Raw genomic sequence first — 10,242 nt, forward strand, 5'->3', positions numbered from 1 at the left:
TTTATAATGTCCAGTTCTTCATGACTCCATTTGGGGTTTTCTTGGCAAAGAGACTGGAACAGTTGGTCATTTCCTTCTCCAACTCATTTTACAGATGAGGAAACTGAGGCAAACAAGGTTAAGTAACTTGCCCAGGGTCACACAGCTAGTAAGTGTCTGAGACCAGATATTAACTTAGTTAAAAGACTCAGTAGTCTTCCTGACTCCAGACCTGGGACTCTATTCAAGGAACCACTTAGGTGCCCCATTGAATGTTTATAAGACCTTTTCTAAGGTGCTGGCCGAGAGCTAGGAAAGGAGCTGAGAGCTTTGAAAGGAGGAATAAGAGTATTAGGTACTCTCTTATGATCTGCTATGCACGTGAAATGCTTTTATTTCTTTCTAACTTTGTATTTAAGTTCCAATATTTAAGTTTATGATATGTTTTTGTTTCTTTTCTCTATTCTGTATTTGTGTTCTGGTGTTTGAGTCTAAAATAAAATTTTTGGGGAAAAAAGAGTATTAGGTAGGTTTAGGGGTGGATGAGGGGAAGAAGGAGGGGAAAGGGGGCTTAAAGGAAATTGAAAGAAGAGAAATGTGAGACTATAATTTATTTTGTCTCAAGACCAGCTGTGTAGTGATGAGTGAAGGTAGGGGGAGAAAGGAGGAAGAGAGAAGATGAAAGGACAGAGACGGAGATAAATACACAGAGAGAGAGATGCATAGAAAATTACAGAATGATTTAAGTGTGAGACTGTATTATTAACAAAATGTATGGTATACTGAAACCAATAAAGAAAAGTTTCTTTACACAGCATCTAAGTCACAGGTTTAAGCAAGTGAACACTTATGTTTGTATATACTTCTAAATACTGGAGAAAAATCAATCAATGGACTAGAATAGAAATTCCAGAAAGAGCATCAAAGGTATATTAAAAATTTATGTTTGATAAATCTCTATATATTAAACACTGGGGAAAAGAATCATTATTCAATTACACTATTGGGAAAATTAGTTTCTCTCTCTCTCTCTCTCTCACACACACACACACACACACACCAATTTAGATCCATACCTCATACTATAAATCACAAAATACATTTCAGTAAGATCAATAAATTAATTACTTTTAAACCACAGAGAAAGGTTAGAAGGAAATGGAATAATATATAATAATAATATATAATAATATATCAGGCTCGATTTTAGAAGGCAGATAAATTCTTGTCTATCAAACAAATGTTAGAAATTATCAGAGACAAAGTAGATGGATTTTATTATACACATATAAAAACAAAGTGATTCTGTACAATGAGAAATAATATAGACAAAATTTAAAAAATGCAATTATTTAGGGAGAAATAATTTTTTTATCAGATAAAAAGCTGACATCCGGAACACAATATATAAGCACTAGCCTTATTTCGAACAATCAAAAAATATGAATAGAAAATTTACAAAAGAAGATATACAAACTATAGATAATTGCTTGAAAAAACTCTCACTTATTTAAAAAGAATGAATTAGAGCACAGTACTACTTTATATCTAGAAAAATAGATACAAATAAAATTCAATGCTGGTGGGGAATGTGAAGAAAGATATATTCAAACATTGTTAGTGATACTGAAAAATTAGCATAATTTTTTGAGCAAGCAATCTTTAACTATACAAAAAGTTATAAAATTGATCATACTTTAATTTAATAATCTCATTACTAGGAATTTGCCACAAGAATATAATTAAAAAGAAAAAAGCATTGTATTTGTAAAGATGTTCATAGCTATATTGTGTATAATGAAAATTTAAAAAGCAAAATGTTCAGTGACTGAGAAGTAGCTAAGCCAGTTGTGGTATATTAATAAAAGAAATACTATATGTTATTGACCTACAAATTCATTGGTATGAGAGCTCAGGATATGGGAATTCTCTATGTTTATGAAGATCACAAGTCATCTATAATTTATAGTGAAGGTTTTCCCTAAGACTCAGTGAACTTAAGCAACTTATGCTTGGTCTTACAGCTGTGTTGCTGTTGAGTTGTTTTTCAGTTGTGATTCTATGCAACCCCATTTGGGGTTTTCTGGGCAAAGATACTGGAGTGGTTTGTCATTTCCTTCTCCAGCTCATTTTACAGATGAGGAACTGAGGCAAATAGGGTTAAGTGACTTGTCTAGGGTCACACAGCTAGTAAGCTTCTGAGGTCAAATTTGGACTCACAAAGAGTACTTCCTGACTCCAGGCTTGGAACTCCATCTACTGCACTGGTCTCACAGTAGGATAATTCTAATGCCATTAAAAATAACAAACAAAAAGAATACAAAGTAATTGAGAAGACATGAAATAATGCAAAAGGATGAAGACAGAACTAGAACACATATGACTGAGACTATGTAAAATACATGCATTTAGACATATGCTAATGTATGAAGAGATGGTGAGGGGATAGAGAGGAAATAACTGAATAAATACTTTCATAGAGAATAAATACTTTCATGGTACAGTGCATAGAGTGCTAGACTTGGAGCTGGGAAGATCTGAGTTCAAATCCTGCCTCTGACACTAACTGTATGGCTGTGAAAGAACAACTTAACCTTTTAAAACCTCAGTTTCCTCTTCTATAAAATGGGGGTGATAATACCTGCCAGGATTTGAGGACTGAATTAGATAACATATGATAAGTCCTTTACAAAACCTTATATATACTATATAATTGTGTATATACATATATATGTATATGTATACATACTATATAATTATATACACTAATTGCCAGTTACAATTATTATTTATTTGGATGTGAAAATTTGTTCTTTATTGAAATGATTTCAAATACATGTTCAATTTTTTGATTCATCAAAGTTAAATTCATCATTAAAATAAGTCATATGACTCAATTTCTCTACTTGGATGCTATGGGTGGATGGTACTCCAGGATCAAAAGGAAACAGGAGAATGGATTGGGGGCTAGGGGAAAGGAAATTAAAGGTTTCATTCTACTGAAAAAGGAGCCAGAGAAAAATTATAGCCAAGACAGAAAAGTCAGTGGTGCTTTGAAACTTTTTTTTTTAATCCATTCTGTTATAAAAGTCAGGTATTGTCTGCATAACTGTTCCCAGCTTCAGTGAATTAGTATATTAGTGGAGAAATTCCCATCCCCTGTGTAGATCATCCAGCTTTTCTCTCCGAGACAGCCCCTCCTTCCCTTTAGGGGAGGTAGGGAAGGATCCAGGTAAGTGACCATCTTACAATGTCCATAAATTAAAGCTTCCCAGGTGCCCAGGAAGTGTTGACAGGCTTTGGGCCCTACTTCTCTCGAGCATAGGAGGAAGCAAATGAGGTCCAGCTGAACTTGCTCCTTCCCTGGGGCAGCACTAAATCCAATGTGAGGTCCTTCTGTTCCTTTTCAGAGTCAACTGGCCGGTAGCCCAGCACCCGAAGGGCGCCAGCGCACAGCTCTTGTACCCGGTGGATCTTTGGGAAGGGGAGCATATGGCGCCAGGCCTGGGAGACGTTGAGGGCATCTCGGGAGGTGATCTTGAAGGCCTCTTTAAGCTGGCCAGGCCCCCGGCCGTGCGTGATGTTATAGATCCAGCCCTCCAGCTGCGGGGTGAGGCGAAGCCCAGCGAAGTCGTACATGCCTTGGATCTCTGCCAGCGGGTTTCTCACCAAGTCCTCAAAGCGCACCAGGCGATAGCGGCCCCGCAGAAAGGGCGGCGGCTTCTGCATGGCCACCTCGGTAATGCGCACGTGGCTGCGGCACACCTCCTGCACGACCCGGAGCCCGGGGTCCGCTTCCACCCACGTCCCGTTGGTGCCCAGCACGATGCCGTTGTCCCGCGCCAAGGCCTTGGCCGACTGCTCGCGGGACTTGAGCACGGCTCGGGGATCCCGCACCAAGTGGATGATGTGCAGGTTGAGGGAGGGGTCGGTGAGCAGCGGGTAGAGGACCTGCAGGTTGAAGAAGCGCACCTCCTTGAGCACCACGTGGCTGTAGGAGCGGCAGGCGGCCGCCGCGGCCCGGAACGGCTGCTGTCCGCACTGGCTTTTGCACGCGGCCTCGCTGCTGATGTCCTCCCTCCGGAAGGCGCTGCAGGCGGGCGGGGAGCACAGGGCTCGACTGACGGCCCACTGGAAGAGGTCCGACAGGCTTCGGTACCAGGGCAGGTAGGCGCTGAAGACGTTCATGTCACAGAGGAAGACGGAGCGCACCAGGTCGCGCACAGCCATGTGCAGCACCTCGGCGTTGCTCTGGGAGAGGGTCACCCACACGTGCCAGGCTGGCTCCATCAGGTAGAAGACGTCCGGGTGCTGGCTGAACAGCTGCCCCACAAAGGAGGAGCCCGAGCGCCACGAGGACAGGATCAGCACGTGCACGTGGGCCGGCTTCTCCCTGAAGGAGGGCAGCAGGTGGTTGTGGTGCGTGTACAGGTAGAGCAGGAGGCCCATCTGTACCATGAAGAGAACAGCCATGGCGGTGCTGGACATGCGCAGCCAGGCCATGGCAGCACAGGGGGCCGGAAAAGCCAGAGACACCGGTGACCTACAGAAGAAGTAAAGGCTGGTCAGTCCCCACAGTCATCCTACAAAGATAGGACCCTACAAAGGGCTTTACAAACATCTCATTTTATCATCACAGCAACCTCAGAATAGGTGCTACTATTCCCCTGTTTTACAGATGAAGAAACCCAGGCAGTTAAGTGGCATGCCCAGGACCACACAACTAGCAAGTATCTGAGGTTGGCTCTGAACTCAGGTCTTCCCGACTCCAGGACCAATTCTCCATTCACTGAGGCACCTTGCCCTTATGACAAACAATTGAAATTCTTCATTGGATCAAATGAAAAAACACATGCAAAGCTTTTTGCAAACCTTAAAGCACTACATAGATGCCAGATATTTTGTGGTTATCATAGTAGGGCTCCTATATCTTAAAAAAAAAAAGTCTCCCAAACATGCCATGCTCATTCCAAAGTCCTAGCACTCATACTATTCTGGTCCTCTCCTCTCTAAATTCTTTCTATCCTTCAGGGACCAGTTTATATCTCACCATCTCACCTTCTCCATGAAACCCTCCCAGATCATTACAACCCACTAGGAAGTGTTATTTTTCCCTTTCTCACATAACTCTCATTTTGGGACATAATCATAATATATTACAGTGTTTATTTAACCATTTCACATGTGTGTTTCGCCTTTCCAACTAGCTAATAAACTTTGAGGCAGGCACTGTCTTCCTTTACATCTCTCAAAGTACTTAGCACAGTACTTGGTATGAAGTAGGTGTTGAGTAAATTGCCTCCTCTTTATTCCACCAAAACTGCTCTTTCCAACATTACTAATGATCTAATAATTGCTAAATCCAAAGGCCTTTTTTTCAGTCTTCATTCTTCTTGACCTCTCCACAGTCTTTGATCCTGTTGATCATCCCCTGTTCCTTGATACTCTCTTCTCTCAAGGTTTTTGGGATACCACTCTCCTGGTTTTCCTCCTATCTATTTGACTGCTCCTTCTATCTCCTTTGCTAGATCCTCTTCCAGGACATGTCTGTTAACTGTAGGTATCTCACAGGGTTCTATCCTGAGCCCTTTTCTCTTCTCCCTCTATCACCAAGATCACTTGGTGATCTCATCACCTCCCCTGGATTTAATCATCATCTCTATGCTGATGATTCTCAAACCAACCTTTCTTCTGACCTGCAATTTCACATCAACTGCTTTTCAGACATCTCAACCTGGATGTCCAGTAGACATCTTAAATTTAACATCTCTAAAATTGAACTTGCTATCTTTCCCCCTAAACCTCCCCTAGCTCTCACTTTCCCTGTTACTTTAGAGAGAAACACCATACTCCCAAATCCCTCAGGATCACAACCTAGGAGTCATCCTTCACAATCCCTCAACCAATCTCTTGCCAAGGCCCATCTATTTCATCTTTGCAGTATCTCTTAAATATACTCCCTTCTCTCTTCTGACACTGCCATACTCTGATTCAGACACTCATCACCTTACATCTGGACTATTGTAATAGCCTCTTCCCCACTCTAATCTATCCTCTATTCAGTCACCAAAATAATCTTCCTAAAATATAGGTCTGATCATGTCAGCTCCCTACTCAGTATACTTCAATAACTTCCTTCAGGATCAAATATAAAATCCTTTGGCCTGAAAAGCCCTCCAGAAATCTAGCCCTCTCTTAAACCTTATTCCCCAACATGTATTCTTTGATGCAATATATTGGTCTCCTGGCTGTACCACAAATAAGGTACTCCATCTCTTGGCTCTGGGCATTTTCTCTGGCTGTCTCTCATGCCTGGAATGTTCTCCCTCCTCATCTCCAACTACTGACTTCCCTGGCCTCCTTTAAGACCCAGCTAAAATCCCATCTTATACCAGAATCCTTTCCCAACCCCTCTTAATTCTAATGTCTTTCCTCTTTTAATTATTTCCTGTTTATCCTGAATATAATTTATTTGTTTGTTATCTCCCCTATTAGATTGTGAGCTCCATGAGGGCAGGGTCTGTCTCTTTTTGTATCCCCAGAGCTTAGCATAGTGCCTGGCACATAGTAGGTGGTAAATAAATGTTTACTGACTATATTGACTTGTTTCATTCAGCATCATGATGCATTGGAAACACTACACTGGCTTTGAAAACAGAGACCAGTGTGACTTTAAGGCAAATAATTTACCTCTCTGAACCAGTTTTCTCATCTATAAGAGAGTTGGACCAAATCATCCCTAAACTCCCTCACAACTCTTTATCTATCATCCTAGGAAGTCAAAGATACTAAACATGAGAAATATAATAAAGGGGGAGTGGTCCTTCTTTGATCTAACAGCAAAGGATTTCTATTTAGACAGACTTGTAAAAGTTTACAGCATCTTCCAAACAACATTACTACCTCTGTCCTCACCCAGGAGACAGGGTAGTGGTGAGATACTGTTCTTCCTGTTTCATAGATGGGGAATCTGAGGCATGGGGAGAGGGTTGATTTTCGATCAGCAGCAGCTGGAGGCAGATCTGTGGACTCTTCACGTGCCTGTACGCTTCCTAAGATTTGAGACAACTAGATGGTGAAGTGGAAAGGGTGCCAGACCAAGAATCAGTAAGACTTGAGCTCAAATCCAGCCTCAGATAGTACTATTCCCCTGGCAAGTCACTTACCCACTGCCTGCTTCAGGTTCCTCCTCTGTAAAATGGTGAAAATGATAGCATTTACCTCTCAGGGTTGGTGTAAAGGTAAAATGAGATGTTATTTGTAAAGCACTTTGCAAACCTTGAAGTGTCATACAAATGCTAGCTATTATTCTATCAAAGACTCCCTTATTCTTCAGTAAACCTCTGCTATTACTGATCTTGTCAGTTTCTACAGTTCTGCCTCTTCTAGCCCAAGCACAGAATCCGAGGGTCAGAATGCAATGTCCTATACAAATTCAGATTCCTCTCAATCTTGGTGTCAGTGGGCAGATATGCCTTCCTGTTCGGGAATTCCAAAGCTTAGGGAGAGTGGATTGTAGTTAAGGAAGCATTAGCCTCTGAAGGTCATAGCAGGGGTAAATCCTTTGCTAGGGGAGGCTATGACATAAGACTAAGCAATAAGCCTGGGAGAAGAGGAAAAGAGAGGAGAAAAGGACAAAAGAATAGAGGCAGGAAGTCAAGGAGGGTGGGATGAGGCAGGAGAAAAAGTTGCTTGAGGTGAGGTATGATAAAATGTCAGCAACAATGGCTTCAGGTGCCACTGAGAGCCACCCAACCTTTGTCTCTAACGATCTAATGGAAAGAGGATTTGCCTATGTCTGTGCCAGGAAGCTGGGGGGAATCAGAGTTGTCTAAGGTTAGCCAGGAAGTAGGGGCCCAGTAAAAATAAAAGGGTACTCCAGCAGCTCTGGGTTACAGACCTATTGAAAAGATAATGTAAAGAAAGGCTCTGGTAGGACAGCTTTTGGGGTTTGATTCCCTGCCTTGAATCCTTTCTTTGCAGACCTTATCTAGGGCAACTGGACACAAGTGGATTTGCCTTCTAGCCACTCCTTCTAATACTGCTACCCATCTAGAGACTGAGAAATGAGTCTCCAGTCACCAGGAATCCTTCCAGTAAAAGGTAAAATCCTAACTCTTGTAATTTGTCTTTTTATTTCCAGTGCCTATTTCAGAGTAGGCACTCAGCTATTGAATTGGAAGCCAGCTCTAAAATTCCATGTTTCTATAATTCTAAGAACTAGAATCCTATCATTAAATACTAGAATTTGCTCTTTCCCTAACTGAAATAGCTACAGGAATGGCTACCCCACTTCACCTCATCCCAGGGTCTGCCCCTTCCCCCTCAGTCAAGGATGTCCAAAGTACTGCTGTGTCATCCTGAGACCCCTGGCAGGATAAGAGGACTCCAGAAACGAGGGGTTAAGAGGGAAAGACAGGGGCATCCTCTAGATCCACAGAAGTGAGAACTCCAGAGCTCAGGAATAGAACAGGAAGATATGGGGGAGTAGGGAGAAGGGAGAGGATCTTAGTGGAACTGGTAATGAGGGGTCTAGGGAATGGAGAGGAGCAAGGAGAGAAGTGAACTAAATGACCCTGGGTGCCCAGGGAAGAAACAGTTCCTGGTACTCAGAGGACAGCAGAAAGAGAAATCAGAAGCTCCCAGAAGCATGAGAGAAGCGATCTTGGGACTATGGGGGAGTAAAGTGAGGAGGGAGAGATGCCAAAAGGCATAAAGAGAGGCTGTCCCGGGACGACCGAGAGGAGGAAGAGGCACCCAGGGGAATGGGCATGTGAGGGTCCTGGAGACCGGCACTTAATACTTAGTGAACGAACTGAACCTGGGAGAAGGGTGAGAGCATTCTCCGATGTAACAGCATCCCGGAGACCCAAAAGAACCCTGGCCCTGCGCTCCTGGAGGAAGGAGGCTGCTGCTTTCGCTGGGTGAGTGATGTGTACTCAGTCCCGGGAGCTGCCTCTACCCCCCGGCCCCTCTCCTCAGGACTGCAGCCCACCCTCTGCCCGCCTGGCCGCCCGGCCCCACCATACCTGCTTTCAGCTCACGGTGCCCCTAGCTCCGGGGCTGCACCGCTCTGCCCTCCCCTGTCTGAGGGCCGTGGCGCCTGCTCTGCTGCGGGGCTAGCACAATGAGTGGTTTTCAGACGTGGCCGAAGCACCGGCCGGGAGAGGAGGGGGCAGGAGCGAAGGGAAGCCTGAACCCCTCCCCGCTCCCCGCTCCGGCGAGGTGGGGGTGGTACTCAGTCCCGGGCAGGGAGGGGAGATGGACGCCAATGCGCTGTTCTGCCCTGCAATGTGGTCTGCCCACCTCCCGGGAACTGCAGCACTGGATTTTGGAAATCACCTAGTCCAATTTGTAAATTTGAAGAAACTGAGGCTGAGAGATCACTTTTTGATCTGCCTACTGCAGAAATAGAAGGCGGTCAAAATCCACTATGACACTGGCTCTTCTAGAATGTGGAGCGGTGGATGGAGAGGCCAATAGCCACTAGGAGTGCCAGGCGGGCAGGAGGCAGGAGGCACAGTCCCCAGATGGAAGTCGTCTGGGAGAGCTGTCTCACTGAGAACGGGAGATTTGGATTTCAGCCTGATTCTGCTGTTCATCTGCTAGGACGCCTTAGATCGGTTACCCTTGGTCAGGAAAATGGGGGGAGTTAGCTGGGATGTTCTTCTGAAGGCCCGTTCCTCCTTTCACCGTTCTATGCCCCCAGAGGAAGGGAGCACATGATTTTAGAGCTGGAAGGTGCCTTGGAGACAATCTAGTACAATCCCCTCATTTTACAAATAAGGAAACTGAGGTACAAAAATATTTAAGTCACTCGCCTACAATGGCACTGGTAGTATTTGAATCCAGATGGATCTCAATAGGCCACCTCCTGGTTCCAGGCACTTCTCCAGTCAGCAAATTCACTGAGTGCCTATTATGTGAAAGGGGTTGTTCTCTTTACAGTTCTCCAGAACCAGGTGCATATGGGGGGGGGGGGAGAGCATGATCACCCCAACACCACACCTTGGACTAAGCAAGGGAAGGGAGAACTGTGGAAAGGTTATGAAGTCAGCTGGAGAGCACAAAAGGCCCTTGTGAATGAAATAGGAACCCAAGGCAGTCACTGCAAAACCCTGAGCCAAGGTGACCTGGAATACAAGCTGCCTTCCAAATCCAAAACCAGCCTTCAAAACAAAACAAATGGTTCAAGCAAAAAAAACAAAAAAAACCCAACTTATTTGGGATTCCCATCCCTTCTCACCTCCTTACTCCATTCAG

The 10,242-nt window shown here is 44.2% G+C and overlaps 1 protein-coding gene across 1 annotated transcript; it reads right to left on the bottom strand.

Annotated features, from left to right (window-relative positions):
• Positions 1-1,165: 1,165 nt before the first annotated feature.
• Positions 1,166-4,605, bottom strand: CHST6 (carbohydrate sulfotransferase 6). Its single transcript, XM_069087485.1, has one exon. The coding sequence runs from the start codon at positions 4,480-4,482 to the stop codon at positions 3,286-3,288; it is 1,197 nt and encodes a 398-aa protein (XP_068943586.1). The 5' UTR covers positions 4,483-4,605; the 3' UTR covers positions 1,166-3,285.
• Between the last annotated feature and the right edge of the window lie 5,637 nt (positions 4,606-10,242).

This window comes from Petaurus breviceps, unplaced genomic scaffold (assembly GCF_028583685.1).
Source record: "Petaurus breviceps papuanus isolate PSGF00001 unplaced genomic scaffold, PetGlider_PUasm1.0 182, whole genome shotgun sequence".
Classification (NCBI taxonomy): domain Eukaryota; kingdom Metazoa; phylum Chordata; class Mammalia; order Diprotodontia; family Petauridae; genus Petaurus; species Petaurus breviceps.

What these genes read in the sequence shown, in the direction of transcription:
- CHST6 (XM_069087485.1), bottom strand. Translation starts at nt 4,482, where the DNA reads ATGGCCTGGCTGCGCATGTCCAGCACCGCCATGGCTGTTCTCTTCATG.